This window comes from Lepisosteus oculatus, chromosome 12 (assembly GCF_040954835.1).
Source record: "Lepisosteus oculatus isolate fLepOcu1 chromosome 12, fLepOcu1.hap2, whole genome shotgun sequence".
Taxonomy (NCBI): Eukaryota; Metazoa; Chordata; class Actinopteri; order Semionotiformes; family Lepisosteidae; genus Lepisosteus; species Lepisosteus oculatus.
In genome coordinates this window covers 20,086,361-20,107,671 of record NC_090707.1, presented here as the reverse complement: position 1 = coordinate 20,107,671, position 21,311 = coordinate 20,086,361, and the positions used below count along the sequence as shown (strand labels likewise).

Sequence of the window (21,311 nt, the reverse complement as noted above, 5' to 3'; positions counted from 1 at the left end):
AAAACTTGAAAGTATTTTGTTATAGAGTGGAGTTAGCTAATGAATGACAGATATAGAAAGGATTTAGCATTCTGTCTCTACCATGTACTCCAGGATTTAATTTGAATTCTCCAAACTCTCTGTAGAGTTAGTTAGAAACAGGGAGCTGAGGGTTAAGCTGTGTAAGGCACACCAGTGCAGAATGTGTATCTTCTAGTTAAGGGAAGACTTGCTGTGCATGGGTGTGCAAGGTGTTTCTAGTGAATAAAAGTGAAGAGTTTGAGAGGAGTATGTCTGTTCTGGCTATTGCATTGGAGTCTGCATCTGCAATACAAAGGACTGAAGAGTTCTTTCACAGGAGGAGAGGGACTGAAGGTCTTTTGCCGAATAATACCTCTGTGATTAACTGTTTTTGGGGGATTGAACAGGCTTCTCAAAAAGGGGACCAACAGTACGTAATAGCAGACCAGAAGGGTTCCACAGGCCAATATTGACAGACCACCAAAACGCCCTCATGTACAGCTACAGCTAGAGGCTCCAGGCCTGTATATGACACCCCTACTTTAGAGTGATACTGTGGCCATTTGATATTCACCCTTTGTTTCTTAGGCATTCACTTCTCCTGAGAAAAAAGCCCCACCACTTTACAGCTCAGAATATTTCAAATGAGACTCAGCGAAGTTATCCCTCATCCTGTGACTCCACAAGTCCCCACTAGGGGGCCTAAGACAACAAAGAATGTGGCCCCCTTGCTCTCCTCCCTCACTACTGCATGAACGTGCAGTAATAGGGGAACTCATTACACCTTCTACCCCAATTGTAACCACATATTAGATACTCACATGGCTGCTCCATTGTTCATCTCAGAACCAAGCCAACCGCTTCATGACTCAGGCACACTTTTTCTTGGTAACCTTAAGATGATTCATTTTACCAAGTCCTATCGCACAGCTTTCAATTTAAATAGAGAAGGTAAAACTACCTTCAGGGCGATTCCGCAGCAGCATTCTACCTACTCCTGAGCTATTTGAGAAAAAGCCAGAAAAAAACACACAAGTAGTGTAATGTTTGTGATGTGTAGCTATTTTACACAACTGAAGGTGGGTGGGTTGTGGTACAGTGATACTCATGCTTGGCCTGAGGTTTCATTAATACTAAAAGCATTAGTCCTCTTAGCATGTATGTAGGAATAAATACCCCCATCGTAGCAACTTTTTTATGTGCTGTAACATTTTCAGACACACTAGTGCATCCTACTGTATATCTGACATACTAATATATTCCAGATAAATCCAGTGTTTTTAAACTCTACACTATGTTTGTTGAAGGTTAACTATCAAGCAATGGATACATAACATGTTACAGAATTATGAAGTCTGTTATTTGCATATTTTAGTCATTTTATTGAGACATACAGTAAGTGTAGATTTTGATAGAAGCAGAGAACCACAGAAAGCGAGTGTTTGTGAGATGTGCAAAATTTTCACAATTTGTGAAAACATTATGGAAAGGTTTCTGAGCTTCCCATTTTCTACTTCTACCTGAATGAGCTGCATCATTGGGAACCCATATGTCAAACATTACAGAATTCTGTGATGAATCAGGACTTGGCAGCTTTACTGAATTATCATATTCATCATTGTCACTGTCTTCTGGCGATTGTGAATTTGAAAGAGCAAATCTGCAGAACAGCAGAGCTGGTATGCATTGGTATTCCAATCAATGTGTGAAGCATTCCAACCATGAAGTGTTATCCATTCCAACCAATGTGTGAAGCTGTGCTTAAGAGGCCATGCAATTTAGAAAATATATTACTGTAATGCAATGACACGTTAACCTCTGGAAATGAACAATTACACAATAGCAGACTTCTATGATGGTAAGGAATTTATTCATTTTCACATTTTGCACTGTGAATTGTTCCACATGTATGTCCATTTAATTACAGAGATAGTAAGTTGTTTAATTTTTACTATAAAATTATCAATAGTTCTAATTACCATACTGTAAATTCCCCAAGACACTGCAGAACATCAAACATTATATAGACTATGCCCAGACAACAATTTCTCACATTTATACTTTCCATCACCAGTAATTCTAAAACTGTACATACAGTATAAGACAGGACCCAATTCATCCACCACTGCAAAAAACCACAGGTGACTTTTGACAGGTGACATGTGGCAGTTATTGTGTGAGTAGGCCCACTATTAGACAAAGATGTGAGAAATTGCTTCACAATTTGAATTAAGAAGAAGCTTAAGTTAGGCTGCTTTGATTTAAAATGTCAAGTGGTATTTTATCATTTGGAGTGTTGCACAGGTAAGCAGAATAACATTCACTTTTCCGAGGTTCCCAGTGTTATGATAGTTTAATATGTTTAATAAGATTATAAGTAATGAAGTCTTATGAGTGTGAAATGTGACTGTTAACAATAGCCTACCAAACATATCGGCTTGCTAAATTAATAAGAAAACAGTTGTTAAATATACAGCAGTAAAAAGGTTATTTTCAGAGCAGAAGTAATGCATTATGAAATTCCTTTTTTTCTTTACAGTAGGCTCAGAAACATCAGTATAAAAAACACAGCTTTCAGTAACATTTTAGTCATAATACATTTGTCTATCGCATCCCTTCTTCCGGTATTTTCTTATTTGAGTTAAACGTTAATACTGTAAGTGCTTGTGAAATTATGCAAAATATTTTCTTTACAAGAGGATTAAACAAAAGTAGAGAGAGGTTATAAATTCTTAATGAATCTCATGTAGTGTTGAACTGATTTTGTTCCACAGGATCCCCTATATTTTATCAAGGCTTAACTAAGATTTTGATATTCTTCTTCTTTATCCTTATTCGCCCTGTTATGGGGACACCTGCATTTGAAAAACAAGGGAAAATATTAAAGAAGGAAACTGCTTTGGCATATAGATTCCAATTAAAATTCTACAAAAAAAATGTCTGCATTCTGTTGCCTCAAGGCAAAATATGTCTTTGTCAAATTTCAGTGCATGCTGTGTCTCTTTAAGTACTTAAAACAACATAAAAGCCTTAATCAACAATTACAATATGCGTAACTCAATCATTAAGTATTAATCCTAATGCAAAAATGAGTCATTTCTAACCTGTGACATGTTACATTACTGTTGCTAGAAGAATTATACAGTATTAAAGAATAATAATGATCGTGATAGTGTGCAAGACATGCATACTTTATAATAATGTGTGTATGAAATGCTGATTTACAATGTTTTCAAAAATGATAAAACACAAAGATTTAAATTGGAAGAAACCTGTATATTAATGGTTAGATAACCCTGCCGGTTATTTTGAGATATCCTAGACTGATTAACAGTCTGTTCAAAATGCATTTATACAGGCTTTGAACAAGTTTTTTGGTTTAGATGGTTTACACTGCAACTAAGGGATAAGAGATGATGACTTTCAGTTATAGGTTCTCATCTGTAAATGATGACAATCACTTTTTTCAGCTGAGAAAAATATGCAAAGATTTTTTGCAAAAACATAATAGCTTTTTATATCTGAGGTGCATGAAAACTGCTTATCATAGTTGCCAAGTATGTTACTGGTATCATCCAGTATTGAATCATAATTTCACCACTCATCAACATACTGTACCATATTTTTATACAGTATTGGCTTCTCAATTTTTTTACACAGAGAGGGGAAATAATTGCCATCACTTAGTGTTGTTCAAAATGTCAGTGGTGGTGTTTAGTTACACTCAAGGTACCATATTTATTGCCATGTGCAAACAGCAACAAATAAAAACCCATGATATTACACTGCTGAGGCCTATGATTCATTCAGTTGTTTGAAGATGCTTTCCCTATTACTACTTCTGCTACTACTGAAGCACTGAAAGCAAATGACAAGGAGAGCAGGGAGTTCCATCACCTAATTAACATTTTAATTGGTTTCTTGTTTTTTCTTCACCTACTAAGTGCTGCATCTAGTAATTATCTAGTATTCTTTGTTCTCTACTTTTGTTAAAGAACAGCTCAGATCTTGATCTCTCACAGCTCTACAGATACTTTGGCTTTATGGGCATGGATTGACCACTACAAGTACAGAACTTTAAAATGACTAAGAGACAAATGTATGATTTGTTTTTAGTATCTGCATTTATTCCAGATATTAACTTGATGCAAAATGTCCACAAAATCACATCAGTTTTACTTTCCTGAACACAGTCATTTACTAAATACCTTTCATGCATGTTTTCCTACAGTCTTCCTTGAAGACAAAGTTGTTCTTGTTGCCTCCACATCCACTGTATCGGAAAGCATGGCACCTCATTTTCTTGGGATTAAATAAATATCGTTTCACAGAACCATCACAGGTGCCTCTGTCTGGCCGACTCCAGCAAAAACCTGGTCTATCCAAATCTGGAAACCATAATAGGAACAGTGTTACAGAAATTGAACACGGCAAAGTATAGTAGACATGCAATCTTGATTACCTTGGGATTATATACAGTATACTAGATTTTCTATCATGACAGGTAGCTGTTCTCTATTTTCTATTGATCATTTTGCAAAATACACGTCTTTTTTAAAATTAGATTTTCCATGTATGATAATACTCAACTTGAATTACAAGCTCTTAATTATCTTGCTTATAGAACCATAACCCTTATATCAGATTTAGCAAGATGAGACTCTGCATTCTTCCAAAATATGCATTTGTCAGAGCAAACCACCACGAGTCCCACAGTGCCCGCAGCAGAGCATCAATGTGAAGGGTGATGTGGCTCTCACTAACCATGAGCGAACAGGCAACTCTGATGTATGGATACCCTTGCCAACTCCAGCCAAACAGACTTCAATTGTATTCAGACATGTTTCACAACTGCACAAACAAACCCAGTCACACGGGTCGCACTTCTACAGTTCTTGCACGCTTTTTGTGCTCTAATGATAGTGCCTTTTAAAGTCTTGGGTATTACATGTCATGCAATTTAGAAATGCATTTAATTCACACCCAACAAGATAAATGAGACTTGAAAAGTATTAACTGCTATAATAGTAACTTTTTCCAGCGATGTCACCTTCTTACTCTTATCGAAAAATCATGTGAATAAAATAAATCAAACTACCTTCAAATGTACTGCCTAATGAAGGGGTATGCCATGAGGTTCTTTACAGTAATTGATAAATAACAAAGAATATATCCATATAACTGCTATTCATACACATAGCAAGTCTAAGTACATGTATATATTTTTTAACCGGGAATCACCTTTTTTAATTCTATGCCTGCAAATTTGGAATGATCAAAAGAGAACAATTTGTCTTGATGGCTACAAATATATTAAACATAATGGGTTGTTTGAGTGGGTACTGACAGGACACACATTCAAAGGATTTACAAATATTCCTCCTTTAAACATCTGAGCCAACAGATTCCAGATAAAAATGATACTGGTTAACAAACTGCAAAATGTGATAAATGACTTTTCCCTTCTTTTCAATTTACAGAATGGTATGACAAAAATAAAAAAAAATGGGAAAGCCTTCCATTTAAGATCCTAACTGAATATTCAGAACTTGTATAAATGGGCAGAAAACGTTTTGGCCATGTAAAATCTTACTCTGAGACATCCTCTTCAATTTTAGCACTGTATTGAAAAAGCCAAGGAGGTTGATTGTGAATGGAAATGCAGTGCATCCGACTATAAAATTAGCATGCTTGTTATTTAAATCGATATCTACCAACGTAAAGCATGTCTAAAGAATTTCCTAAGATACTAACCCTGTCAGTGAACACACTATAACAATGGACATATGTGCAAATCTCTGAAACAACTCGTGCATAAGAATGTGGTATTTGGTACGTCTTAGCATGATGCAAAATCATGTCATAAAATTTAAATGATTATAAGCATTTTATAAATGGTGAAATTCAATTTTATTCTATTTCGATTTTATCACAAAGCAGACAGCTTGAACAGAAAAGAAAAGTGGCACACTTTCAGCCCACATGGTGGCAGTATGAGATAATTCATGCAATGTATGCAATCCAAGATGGAGGTTATAGATACAACCCCAAATCACTAGAAGTGGACTAAAAACACTAAAAGCAAAAATGAGATTTCTAATTTTGGCATGTACATTCTTATCCACACTGTTGTATCTGGATAAAAATATGAAATGATATACAGTGAGCAGGAGTTATTTGATAATCTCACAAGACTACCATTTCATATCTGTATGTGCTTTATTTCTAAAGCAACGTTCACGAGTGCAGTAAATCACAGCAAGTGCCAGGGGTAAGAAAAATGATAGCTTTAATGTTCGCCTTTGACCACTGGAGCTGTATTCAGTAGAAAGCCAGTTAGGCAACAAGTCTTGGTTCATTAGGAAGATTATATCAAAACCATTTTTTTTCCTTTATTTTTAAAACCGTATCTGCTGTGTAAAACCAGTGACATAGCTGGTATTATATTAGTATTATATTAGTTTTGTTGTTTTCATTTTCTGAAGAAGGTAACTTACCAGCATGTCTGCTATCAAGTTCGGGTGAAGAACTATTAACAGTAGTTAAATCTGAAAGAAAAGAGACTTAAGTCAAAACTTTATTGCTGTTATCACAGACAAAAGGTCTACTACAGGAACATGATATATTCGAGTTTACAGGTTCATGAGCAAGCCTATAACTGTTCTCAAATTGTACAAACAACTCTTGACTAATTCTGGAAAAACTATCTGCCCATAAAAATCAAAACCAATGTATTTTTTCTACTTGCCTTCTTGTGGTTGTTTGCTGATATGGCAACTCCGAAAATTATAAACCAAGATGCTTTACAAATGCAACAAATTAGTATTGGAGCCAATTGCATTTCACATTTTAAACTGTACTCTCAGACTAAGAATGTGTGTCGAGACTTTCTTTGTACTATTTTCTTTTCGGAATGATGAACGTACTATGACAATTTTTGTGTAGTGTACATATAGTGTATACAAGAGGTAGTGAAAGGTGTTTGTGGCTTTACAAAGGGGATTTTTATTCCAGTTTGTGTCAAAAAATTGTGGTTCAGTCTGAATAGTTCATACATACTGCACCGTTACTATCATTTTTACCTTGGCACATTAAACTCAATTGTTTCCAGTGCTTTAGATCTCATTTCAAGTCTGTGGGCTAAGGAATCTACATTCTTGAATTGCATATTCAAAACCATTACTCACAGTATCACAGTTCTCAGCAGTATTTGGTCACTTCTTAAAATACTTTTACTAGTACAACAATGAAAATATTTAGGTCCAGGAGTATGAAGTTCAAGTATTTGTCACATGTTACACTTAAATGAAAGATTTATCTTAGGAAAAGACATGACAACTTATTCCTTTAAATGCTAGAGTATTTTCTATAGCCTTCACCACTTTTATGTAACAGATTTATGTCAGTGTGGTATTGTCCCAAGGTTTTTCTTTCACAGCATTGCTGGAATACTCTTTCATGTTTCAAAGGCTTTTCACTTGAGCTCAACATATTTTCTCTTGGACTTATATGAAGATATTAAGACGATCCTTTAAGTCTTTAATCTTTAAAAAAAAATATTTTACAAGTTGACAAAAAAGTGTATTTAGTTCTGTATTCTCATTGAAACATCTCTCCATAATCATAGAACTCTGCTCAGGAATGTCTGTACAATATTCAACCCATTTTATTACACACAACAGATATTTATGTAAATATATGGTGCCACAGGTTGTAGCCATACAGACCCTTATCAAAATTCTTCTGCTTCCAGATTTCACAGTACAAAAGATTCAGTCAGTATCTTTTGAATAGAAGACACACTCTCACCAGCAAATAAGATACATTTTATGCCAGAAAACCATAGAGCTATTGTAATAATGTTTGGCGTACCACATGTTATGGCCCTGTTCATTTCTGTGGGGCATATCACTTTTTTTTTTACTTTTTTTAGTGAGGTAATTAGCTTTTTCACATCTCTTGAAGTCTACCAAAAGTCTTTCAGTCAGAATTCAGTAAGATAAACGCTTCCAGCAAGGAATTTTTGGTAAGATTGGTCAAGCACAATTCTTAATGAAGGCTACCATCTGGGAGACCATTATCAACCTCACCAAGATTGACACATCATTATGCTCCATCTTTCCGATAGTTTTCAGTGTGATGACATAGGAAGGAGTGTCTAATTGTTACAGAGCGAAACTTGTGATGGCAACCCAACAGCACAGCAATACACTGAGCAGCTATGGGGACTTACTTGGCATCCTTTCTGAGGGCTCATCCCATTGTGACATCATTCTTAGCAGGACAACGCACATGTAACCGCTTTCTTGTGAGATCAGAATGTGACAGTTATACCATGGATTCCCTTCTTGCATGGTACAGATGCAGTCATTCAAAATGAGCGGGGTATGCTGCAGTACAACGCGGTGGGCGTGTCGCAATATACAGTATGCAAATTAGATTGTTAATTGTTATGTTAATAGTATCCGGAATCACCTTGTAAAACCGGCAGGTGGAGCTAATAAAGCTTAACCTCTCCTGTACAGCATTTGAGCTGTCACTAGAAAACATCCGGTTTTGAATCCCGATCACTGCTGAGAGACAATCTTTATTCAATTAAGAACTTAAGTTGTATACTCTTTAGACTTTTAAATTTAAACTGTAAATTAAAGCACGTTAATCATTATACATTAAAAAGTTGGTATATTTTTTGAAAGCAAGATTGCTCAGTTGGACAAAAATACACAACCTACCACCTTTATCATAAATATTTTAATTATGTAGAAATATTTTATGCATTGAAGTCTTTACCGAAGATATTACTAATAGTATTAATAATGAATGACCTTGGACAACCTGTAAATTCAAAGTATTACCCTGGTCCACATTCTTTGTAATACTTTATTTTTTCATTGACAAAAAGTAACACCAAAGCATTTCGTTAATCCGATCATGCATTCGCTTCCAATCATACAAAGCATGCCTTTAACATGCTCATAAAAGATTTTAATTTAGGAACATAAACATATTACTGTATGTAAACTGTACTGTATATGGCTGGTCTTGGTAGTTTAAAGAAAAAATACACACCAGTATTACATTTATCCCTAAACATTTTAAGTATCTTACATTTTACATTTTAAGTCTTACATGTGGTTATTTCGGAAACGTTTTTACGAGCTCCTTCTGACCATATTACTGTACGTTTATATACTTTGTGAAAATTGATCGTTTTAACCTTTTCTGCGAATACGCTCGTTATCGGAGTAAACAAGAGCACTTGAATAATAGGGAATATAATATGGAATCGCGTAAATTAATAACAAATTAATGTAAATTAATAACAATATGTATTGCTGTTTCAGTGTATGTCACTTGACTGGATCAAATGCTAATTTGTTAAAAGAAAACTCATAGCGATTGCTGGATTTGAACACCCGACCTCACGCTTATAAGTCAGTCACATAAGCTATCACGCTACTGATCCAGTCGTGTGACACTGAAACAGCAATACATATATTATATTATTAATTTCTTTAGATACGCGATTCCATATTATGTTCCCTATTAATCAATTTCTAAAAGTATGCTTTTGTTTACTCTGATAACGAGCCTATTCGCAGAAAAGGTTAAAATTATCAATTTTCACAAAGTATATAAACGTACAGTAATATGGTCAGAAGGAGCACGTAAAAATGTTTCCGAAATAACCACATGAAAGACTTTGATGCTTAAAATGTTTAGGGAGAAATGGGATACTGGTGTGTATTTGTTCTTTAAACTACCAATACCAGCAATATACAATTTACATAATATGTTTATCTTTCTAAACCAATATCGTTTGTGACCTTTAGATGCATTATGCTCCTCTTCCTTTTATGCTCAGCTACTAAAAATTCCCTTTAGTTGTACCGACCAATGCACCACGAGTGCCCCCGTCGGTCATTTTGGCCAGCTAATCATGTACCGCAGTACGCCACGGTGGGTTGTGGTTAGTTGCATGCGGTACGGGTTTGTTCTGCAAAGTTTGAATGGCTGCATCTGTATAAGTCCCACTGAACTTTTAAGGGATAATCAGGGATAATGTGTGGCATCTAGAGCTCAGAGACCAGTGAACAGGCTTACAGCTGTCTAGGCTTTAAGAGAGAAATGGGGCAGAATCCTAAAAGATGACTTGTCTGCAACTGGGTGCAAAACATCCATCACAGACATACAACAATGTATTGTTTCTTATAGTGGCTATATGTACTGGCTATATGCTGCTGCCTCTGATTTCCCCTGTTGGTGACAAATATGTTAAGTGGCATAATGAATGTACAATGTCACCTGCAACAAAAGAGATTTCTTTCTGTTAACTATATGAAATTACTCTTTTGATACTCAGTATAGGTTTAAATGAAACACCATATTCAAAAAGAGACAATTATTAATTGGTTATCATAAATTAAACTGTGTTCAATCCAGCCTCTCAGGCAACTGGAGTTCTGAGGCTTTTCTCTTCCCATTCCATAAAATATTGAAAAAATGTAAGTGGCTGATTTGGAACTAATTTAAGAATTTATAGATATAAAGTTAAATACCATAAAAAACACAAAAGACTCTGATTCTCAGGATCTACTACTTTACAGTCCAGTACACAGAACAAGAGACAGTCAAAGAATACAGTTTATTCCTCCTATTTAAAATTCTTTAACATACAAGTGGTGGGTGTAAAATACCTCAGGACAACCCAAATCTTTCATTTATTTGAAGTGTTTGTTCCAACAAAGGTATTATTCCCATTAGCAATCCCTGTTGTTATAATAACCATGACCAAAATCCAATTTCGTGGGGTTGAAAAGAGCTTTCACTAAGGGAGTCTGAACATTATACAGGATCCTTAGCAACATTTGCTAAGCTCACAAAAGCACTGCATTCATCTGGTAAACATAATATTATCCAGGTTGCAATGAAAGCCTTCTAATCACCAGTTGGAAAGAAACCGATATGACAAGATCTATACCCGAAGGTGATAGTAAACATGCTCTGACTTACCTTTTCAAAGGTATAATTTACGAATTAATAGTTACTCCTAAAAAGCATTTATTGATTTGGTTTAAGTGACATATCCCAGTTACATAATTCAATAAAATATACCTTAATGTAAAAACAGAGTTTTTAAAGTTTGAACATAAAAATGAGAAAACTCTCACATTGAAATTTTTTACCATCAATTACTATTTTCTTAGTTTTACTCATGATTTATCAAATGTCTACAAGTATTATTGAAGCTAGATCTCCTTATTTAAGCGCAATTCCATTTTTTTTAAATTGACACTGATTAGAAGAATTACACATACATCCATTTTCTATAACTCTAGGTTGAAGGGGTAAAAATTATATTTTTGCTGCAGTATCATTAAAATTTAATCAATTTCACCTTTCTTCTTTAGATACAGACACTCATTTATCAGAGGTCACCCATGCCATTTAGAAGTCTACACCATCAGAAACCTGTGTATAAGCAATACAAATCTCTGCAAATCAGAACTAAAAAAAAGCATAGGAAACCACAAACTGCTTTTTTACCTCCCTGTGCACATCAGGACACACTGGAGAAAACAGTACTTGATATTCCTCACCTGTTCCTTCAGTGCAGTATATAGTTGTTGTTAGACCCAATAACCTCATTTTTTCCCCAGTCAACAATGATATTGTGAGTATTCAGTCATTTAGTTTCTAACTTCTATATACTCTACAAGTGCTAGAAGTCATATACAGAATAATTCTGACAAGTTTTAACCTGCTTTTAGTAGTTTTCACACATACACCACCTAAAATATGTAGCAATAAAGCAGATATTTTATATGTGCTCTACAGATTTCCAGTCAATGCTTAATTACTCTGTGAAGTTTGTTCACTATCAATTTTGTTCAAGAAAGTAAAACAAAATTAATTCTCTATCAATATATCTCTGATATAGCCTATTTTGTTTGCAGCTACTGTTCATAGAAGTCCTTGTTTTGGGGAGGTTTTAGAATGTAATTGCTGATATATTTTTAAACTATACACAGCACAGAACAGAATTACCACAACTATTACAATTATTGTATAAAGTTACCTATGAGGACCTTAGCTCACAACTCCTTTATCATGTTCACCTGTCAAAGTCATGTAGCCGAGGAAAGCTTACTATATATCTGTTAGCTTGAATGTCTGTCAGGTCTCAGAAATTGCTGTAGGAAGCCCTAGAAACCAAAGTAGCCCTAGCTGACTCTTGTAATGGTGATGACACTCAGCCAGTTGTATCCTCCGACCGAGGGACTCCCGGTTAAAGCAAATTAATGAAATGACACAGACTTGAACTGCTAATATCTGAACTATGGGACTTAACCAGTGTCAGCTTACTACTTAAGCCATTCAAGAAAGCTTACATTTATAAAATTATTTTTTCAGCGCAAAATTAATCTTAGCACTTCTTCAAAAATACACCTGTGTCTGAAAATGAGGACTCTGAAATACTAATAAGCTCCACAGTGCCCAACACAAGAGCACTAATTGGTTTAATATAATGTCTCCTGCTACAGTGTTTCAAGACAAAACCACCCTGGCCAACAAAAACTAAAGTCATTCTCTGAAAATTGTATGCTGCTATTGGGGAATCCCAGTTACATTGGTCTTATGTGGTCACATGACCCAGACCCCAAGTCATAGACGTCTGGGCAATAGTCCCCAACTCAGAGCAAACAATATAGGTAGGTGAGCTATTTGGAAGCCTGTGCTTTTTAACATATTCTGTAGTGTTGTTTATTGCACATGATCCACTATATACAGATTTGCTGTTTAATAACAGATAAAATGTATGTTTAAATGATGCAAATATTTGATTATCAAAAAAGTTTTAAAAATAAATGCTTTCTAATTTATACAATAGCATAACTATCCTTTTAAGTATTTAACCTTTCACTGATAAAATGTAATCACTTCTTATCAAAAAAATACTTACCAAAATAAATCACAGGTATTATGTTTGGTTCTGGGATATCAGTATGTTTGTCACTATCTTCCACAGTGTGAGGCTCTGCTTGGATTGCATGAAAAGAGAATGTGATTAGCAATAAGAATCTATTTAAATAAATCTTATCCTCCTTTTACAAATGCACATTTGTTAAAAACCACTTTACAATTGTGATCACCCATATAGACTAAAAACTACCTTTTTTGCTGCCACACAACAATGAAAAATGACTACTTTAGAGAAGAAAAATAATTTAATAAGTCTGGATGAAAAGCATATGTTTAGATGGCATGATCTAAGATAGCTAAGAAGAGAAAAAAACATTCTAAAAACATGTGAAGACCTGCACCTCTTCTCCTGAAAGCCTTACTTCATACAACTATAGCACTAAAAGCATTTTAATACTTGGCAATAAAATTGATTTCAAGGATTGGATGCCTGAAAAAATAATCCTAGGAATGTTATGCAACATTTTCTATATACAAAACAAATGGAAAAAGCAGTTTAGGACAAGTTGTCGGAAAATTGTAGGAAAAAAAAAATCAAGGTCAGCTTGTTTGTTTTTTATGGCTTAAAATATAGGATTAATTTATTGGTTAAGCACATCAAAAGCACTAAAGTAAGCTTCTGAAAGTGGCATTAAATTAAGCAAATAGATGATAGGATATACTGTAGATAATAATAAAGGAAAAAACAAATTGAAAAGTAATAGGGACATAAATGTTGTAAAATCTAAAACTGATAAACCACTGCATGCAACAAAATTGTGTTGTGAACCATATAGAAAGTATAACATTCATGAAAGTATCCAGTATAATATCTTATAGAAAAAAAACATACCTCTTTCTCGTAATTTTGTCCTCTAAATAAGGTAAGCAACCAGCCATCTACCACAGCTAATATAAAAATATAATTGCATTCAACACTTCATTTAAATGTGTTTTTATTGACTTAATGGACTTATGGATTGCTTTCTGACCTAATTACACTTTTCTTCCATTACATTGCATTGTTAGTTATATTTTCACATTCTATAGCTTGTTTTTTAATAATTTCTAAAACTACAAATACGAATCTTGTCTAGAGAACACATCTGCCCCGCTTGCAGCACCAATATCACCAACAGTGATGCCTAGCTACCACTTGTAACAAGTGCAAGTAGCTGCCAATCTGAAACCCCCACCCCGATTGAATAATACAATTGCATACTGCTTCGTATGCATTACACACTAAGGCAGGCTTTCTTTGTAGTTTTAAATATGGCTCATGCTAATGCTTACCAGTTTTGTAAAACTAATTGAATTCATAAAAATAATTCTTATACTAATATAGCGCTTTTCTGGACACTTCACTCAAAGTGCTTTACAGGTAATGGGGATCCCCTCCACCACCACCGGTGTGCAGCATCCACCTGGATGACGCAACAGCAGCTATAATGCACCAGTACACTCACCACACTAGCTCGCAGTGGGGACGAGAACAGAGTGATGAAGCAAATTCATAGATGGGGAATATTAGGAGGGCATGACTGGGAAAGGCCAATGGAAAACTTGGTCAGGAAACCAAAGAGGTTCGCTAAAGAATGGTCCTGTGCAGCACAATCACATTACTTAAGAAGAGAATACACTTACTCTACATATAAAATCTACTAACTAGTTAATGAAGTTTATATCATTTTACTGTAAGTGGTCCCCTCTTATGTGTAAAACACTTTAATTTAATTTGAGATGGAAAGCACTATATAAATGAAATGAAATATTAGTAGTAGTAGCTTGAACTGTGATGGTTACAAATCTTCACTGAATCAGCAATTCAAGAAACATTTGAATATGCATGTGCTCTTTCTCTTCTGTTCCTTTAGGCCTGAAAACAAAATCACTTTAATGCAGTTGGGCAAGGCACAGCAATTCACTGGCAAATATGAATTTAAAGTTGGCAATGCCTTCCAAAGAGCAGAAAAAGCATTCAGTATTGGCATGATTCATTGTGGTGACTTGATTAAATATAGATCAGAATTTCTAAAAAATTACCAGATTGATGAGTATAATATTTTGAAAAACCTTCTTTTCATAACGTCTAATGACATTCCAAAGGTTAAGTTATTTGATGAGAGCTGATGAGATTGTACTATGCTTGAACTAGAGCTGGGAGCCAGCTTTTAAAATCAATCCACAAAACATGAAAATGATCACTGATAGAACATGTCTGAAGAAAACAGTCAAATGTTTTAGTTATTTACATTAGAACTACATTGCAATTATAAATTAAATGGAGAGATAATAAAATATTTTTTTAAATACTGTTTTTGCTAAAGGAGGAATTTATGTGTGAGGGTTAACCTAAGAAGAGATGAACTCTATCTATATTCTGTTAAAATCATCACTAAATTGAAATTAGATAGCAAATTGACAAATTAGGATTACACTGAATTCTGGGATGATGGTGTTACCACCTACCACTGTATGTATACCTTTACAAGAAATTAATTTTCAGATGTTAGGTTAGTTCCTTATGTATGTGACAGAGAAATTAAATGTGTAGAGTGCATCTGATATTTGTGACTCGCCTAACTGTTTGGATGCCTAAACCTTCACTTCACCATTGCAAGGAATGAGCTAGGGAGCTGCTGCAAGGGTGTAGACGGGGTAGCTTGAGGGGTATGAGAAAGACGTGCGAAGGTAAGTCCGACGTGCATGACAAAGATTGATATATATACATAGGAAAGAGGGGAAAAAGTGCAAGAGATTAAGATCTAACCTTCCGCCCGAACTTTGGTTATAAACTTCATTAAGTACTTACTTTTTTTATGGCAGGTAGCCTGGCATTCTTTTAATGTTTTAAAGTTATTGGCATTTCCAAAACAACCTCCATAAATCATACGATCGCACTTCTGGGCTGAGGAGTTGAAGAAATACCTAGTTAATACTCCTCGGCAGGGTCCCGGCTCCTCCTCTAAGTGGCAGGGGTTTTTGTCAGCTAAACAGAGAGGGAATTAAAACAAATGATCTTAAATCACATTGATGAACAATGGTAAGGGTAAAAATAGAAAGAATTAAGCAAATAAGATGATAGGATATACTGTACATAATAATAAAGGGAAAAAACATAAATTGGAAAGTAATAGGGACATAAATCTTGTAAAATCTAAAACTGATAAACCACTGCGTGCAAAAAAAACAAAACAAAACGCAACAAAAAATGTCAATTGAGAAGATTTTATTATCATGCCTTAATTATTCCGAATCAGTTTTTCAGCATTACATTTACACGTAAACATATAACCGGTATAATATACATTCAAATGTTGGTTGTTTATGATAGTAAAATGATTCAGTCTACTTATCTAATCAACAATCTACACTTGCTGGATCACTGCCATGAAAGCAGACAATGCCAGATAGCATGATAGTTTTTTTTAGCACCATCTATAAGAAATAAAGTGTTTCCTAACTCCTGGCTGGCGGCCTGCATACCACTGAAAAAAATATTTAATATCCTGACCTCATTTTATTTGGAAACGCAAACAATGTTTGTGTTTTTGATTAATTAAAATATTTTTTGCAAAGTGCCAGTCTATCATCAGGGCAAATACTTCAGATTGCTTGGCTTGTATCTCTTTTGAATATCCAGATCTACCTTTTAGAAAGGTATGTCAGAATCATTCTTTTTTTTCAGTCTTGAATTTGAAAAAAAGCATATAGAACAATTCAGTCACATGTGCTCTGCTAATTATTTCACATACTACTACATTACCCCTGCAGATGGGGACGTGCTTTAAAAGCATCTCTAGGACTAATACAAATGTAAATGAAGGATGTAAATTGATATTACATAGTCAAAAGGTTAAGTCTGTTTTAATGTTCATGTGATAAGCTTACAGAGGGCTTGAAAATTCTGCCTAAGTATTTAGGAATGAATTTAGCAGCACAAAGCAAAGATAGGTCTGAACCTCATGAAATGATTCACGACATTTCACATTTCCATCTCAGCTGTAATTTAGACTGCCGGCTTACCATAGCTTTTTATGTCTGTAAATGTACTGTACCATATTCAAGACATAACGAATGCTCTGTACCACCAAATTAAGTGTACTTCTATTTAAATGTTACTCAATAATACCACTCAAGCAACATACGTTAAGCTAAAAAAGAGCAATGTCACAAACCATTCACGATGCTATATGACTTCATCCGTTTTCTTACTTATTATTACCTTAATGAATAAAGAAGTGGTAAAATAACAGCCTTAAATTTACAAATTACAGTCCTGGGCCTTAAACAGCAGAATTCTATGCTCTTGCATGTCATATACCATTTTAATTCAAAGGAATTTAAATTACTTCAAATCGTCCAAAAAAAAAAGGTTTTAAACAAAACATTAAAGATCCTAACATCATCTAACAGATCATAAAAACCATCAGTGAGAACTGGGGGGTGTGCTATCCAGATCATCTGTCTGCATAATGTCAGCTGCTGAAAAGAGCACTATTCTGTAATGAATATTTGCTTTCTTACATGACAGATGTGAATACTGCATTCATCAACCAGTGACATAAAAAAATGTGTAAACAGTGAAGTGCATTCCCTACCCAGTACTTAATTTACTGATCATTTCAATTTCACATCAGGTTGCCCTCTGAAAAAAGGGGGAGAAGTGTCTTAAAGAATACATGTGTTGAATAGAGTTGTGTCTTAAAAAACCTTGGCTAAAATAAGGAAAACATAAAAAATGATTAATGGACAGTAAATGCTGAAGACGTTTTAAAAGATTACAGAGCCACCTAGCCACCATTTTATGCACATAAGTGTGTACGTCATGTGATGGACTGGCATCCTGTCCACAGTGACTTGTGCCTTGTGCTTTAAGGATAGGCTCCAAACTACTATAACCCTTATCCAGAATATACAGCTTTGTGATACTAGATGGATGATCAAAAGATAATTGAAAAGGAGAAGACATGAAACAATGCTTGAAAATGTCACCTCTAAGAGTAAACAGTAGGAGAAATAAAAAAGTCAAATCTTGTGTAGTGCCAACGTAAAGTACAGTGGTAAAAAACTGAAGATCTGGGGTAAGCGTGCTTGTGCAATGATATGAATGCATGATCCAGTCCTAATAGTGCTTTATTGTTTAATTTCATACAGTACCCAGAAATTCAATCTATGAGTGAAGGTTTTTTTTCCCCAACATGATGATGACATTAAGAAATATGACAGATTCAACTGCAATGAGGAAGAAACATCTTTAAAATGTATGCACTTGCCTTGTCAATCTCTTGTCCTTAAACCAACCAAGTGCAGCAGTTTGAAAATTACAATGAGGAACAAAACTGTTTAAGACAAATCTGTTCTGGGAGATTATTTGAACTGAAAGATGAAAGGCTACTAAACTTTAAAGACAGGATGCCAAGATCCTATGAAACTGCGATTGCTTATTTTCTTAACACTGCAGTCAAAGGATAGCAAAACATGTCCTCTGTTGCAATTTCCTTTGAAAAGGTCAAGAGATAGTGTGTACTCCCTTTATCCTGATCACTGGTTTATGTGTAAACATAAATATGTACTACATTCAAGCAGTTAGAAAAGACAGGATATAGTATATCAACATCAGCTTAGCCAAATTCATAGTCCACATCTGCAGCTCCTACTTTTAAAAATATTGTGGTGAAGAAATTATATTAAAAAGAAACTTACGTGTTACTAAACACTTTTCTTCACATTCTGCCAAGGTTTCAAAATTGTTTGCATTCCCCAGACAGCCTCCATACAGAAAAGTTTCACATTTATGAGTATTAATGTTAAAATAGAAACTGAGTTTGCTTGCTTTGCATGGGCCTTCATCCATCTTCAATGCACATGAATGATGGAAAATCTTGAGTTCACGAAGCACTCCATCTGGTTGGGGGAAGAAAAAAAGATTTAGATTAGAAGATTTGTTTATCAGTAGGGAATTAACAAAATGCTGACAAATTTGTTTTAATTTAATCTGGAAATCAGTTTTGACATGTCAGAGAACCTTGATACATTGAAAAGTAATTTTAGTATATGTTCTTCACCACTCACTTCATCAAGGTACTTAAACCAATGAAGAATGAAAAATAAACACCTGATCAAAAGAGAATAAGATAGCATATATAGTGTATAGCCAGTGTACTGAATAATTGACGTACTAGTACAAAAATATAGACTTAAATCTTTTTTGGCTTTAAATGTAAAAACTCAGCTGCATGTGCCATTTTGCAGAGACCGATATTGTGCTTGGTTACCTGCAGTAATGATTCAAAATACATAGAGTGCCATGCAAAAATATTCACTCCCTTTCAATGATTTCACATTGTTAATTAAAAAAGGTATGTATATGTATGTATACATTAAGGTTCTTTCACACATGAAAATGTGCATTTTTAGCATCCAAGTTTTTATTAAAATATTCACTTTAATAATGTTAAATCATTTGCAATCAACAAAATGTGACACTGTTGGAAAAGGTTAATACTTCTGCAAGACAGTGTAAATCAGCTTTGACTTTTTGCTTATCTACCTTCTTTTAAACATTAATTGCACTCTAAAAACCTAGAACTCTAGTCATTGTATTCTAGATGCAAAATTCACTTTTACGTCACTGTATGCTGAAAAAAATCTTTATTAAACTAATGCAGAAAATTAAAAGCACAAAGAAAAACTATACCACTGGAGGCCAAATTAGGTAACACCATAAATGTAATTTTAGTTAAAGCATTATCATAAGTATTTAATTTCATATGCCTTGTGTATTAATTTAATTAAAAGGCAGAACAAAATTTCTCTATCAAATTTATAGCTCTATCAAACTTAAATTAATAAATATATATATTTCAATGATCAGACTTTTGTGAGCTTTGTTAAGAAACAGAATCAGGTACAAATGTTTTCAAATTCTACAAGAGAAATCAAAACTTTCAAGACTCAAGTAAATCTTTTAGTTACCTGATATTTACAATTTACAAATTTACAAAGCATAAAACATATTAGGCTACTGAAAAATTGCTTCATATTCAATCTATATTGGCTTTTGGCTCTTAAAATATAGAGTGGCTGGTATCATCTCTGACAATCACTATAGGTGAGCTGGCTTGTCACTTGAAAACCACAGGGTTTACAAAAGGATCACATACTATACATGTGAAAGGCAAGAAGAAATACTATCGAGTGAATCTCATATATGTTGTTTTCTATAGTATGTAAATGTGATTTATTTGCTTTTTTATTTTTGGTTCAGTTTGGACAATTCTTTTGATTATCAGCATTACTTCTCAAAGTAACTTTTTTCAGTTAAAGAATAAGGTTAAGCAAAATGTACATCCTATCTATTTATAAAATACACTTTAATTAAATAGGAATACCTGCAAATTCAAAGTATAATGAATTTAAAATTTACATTTTAGCTTGAGTCCACCCACTCATTTGTTACAAGCTAAGCAGTAGCACTAATAATACTATATAATAATACAAAGAAACAATTATCGTGATCATCTGGTTATGTGGAAATGTACAGGATTAAGTGCATCACAGCCAAACTGCCAGAGAAATAGTGACCACTGGAAGCTGAGATTTTTTTCTGAATTGGATCTTGGTCAGGACAAGGCACATATCAACAATTTGGTCATTTTCATTTCTCTGATACCATGAATGTATCCATCTATATGCCTTTTGATTTTCAAGTCAAATGGATGTACAGTTATAAAGATACTCTTCTCAGAGGTGATTGGATTATCTGCGATGCAATACACACAATAAAAATGGCATAAAGATCAACTGATGTTGAACAAATGTTAAATTAGCTGCTTCCAGCTCCTTTGAAAAAAAAAAAACGTTTTCTCTGCTTACAAATTACCTGCATCAAAGCAAGAACAGCATTTTATCACATTAGCATCATGCCTTTTCTCATGGACCTGGTCATGTCACGCTGTGGAGTAATAATTATAGTCAATATACTGTACGGATTCATTCACTTCATCCTTCATTTATGTAATTTCATCTCAGTTTCACTACCTGTTTTTTTGTTCTACAGCCTATGACTGGGTGAAAATCAATAATTTATCCCTAATTTCACAGAAAGAATACTGGCATCAAATTCTGTTCTGTTACTATTTGTACAGGGCAACACATTAAGAAATGTAATTATTTAATTTATTATATAGAAAAGGGTGGCATGGTGATGCAGTGGTTAGCATAGCTTCCTCACAGCGCTGGAGGACTAGGTTCAATCCTGGACTTGGGTTGCTATCTGCATGGAGTGTCCATGTTCTCCGCATGTTCAAATCAGTTTTCTCTGAGTGCAGAGGTTTCCTCTCAGA

At 34.4% G+C, this 21,311-nt stretch overlaps 1 protein-coding gene across 2 annotated transcripts in view; it reads right to left on the bottom strand.

The window, feature by feature from the left end:
* Positions 1-1,848: 1,848 nt before the first annotated feature.
* tfpia (tissue factor pathway inhibitor a) overlaps positions 1,849-21,311 on the bottom strand; it is a 50,853-nt gene continuing 31,390 nt past the window's right edge. Inside the window, exons 2-7 of one of the 2 annotated variants that reach the window (XM_015359062.2) lie at positions 18,670-18,870; positions 15,776-15,952; positions 12,965-13,039; positions 6,498-6,548; positions 4,209-4,388; positions 1,849-2,855 (exon numbers count right to left, since the gene is read on the bottom strand). In XM_015359062.2, coding sequence (XP_015214548.1) covers positions 2,791-2,855; positions 4,209-4,388; positions 6,498-6,548; positions 12,965-13,039; positions 15,776-15,952; positions 18,670-18,870 — 749 coding nt within the window. In that variant the 3' untranslated portion in view covers positions 1,849-2,790. Of the gene's footprint in view, positions 2,856-4,208; positions 4,389-6,497; positions 6,549-12,964; positions 13,043-15,775; positions 15,953-18,669; positions 18,871-21,311 lie in introns of both variants that reach the window. The other variant, XM_015359061.2, reaches the window with a different exon arrangement.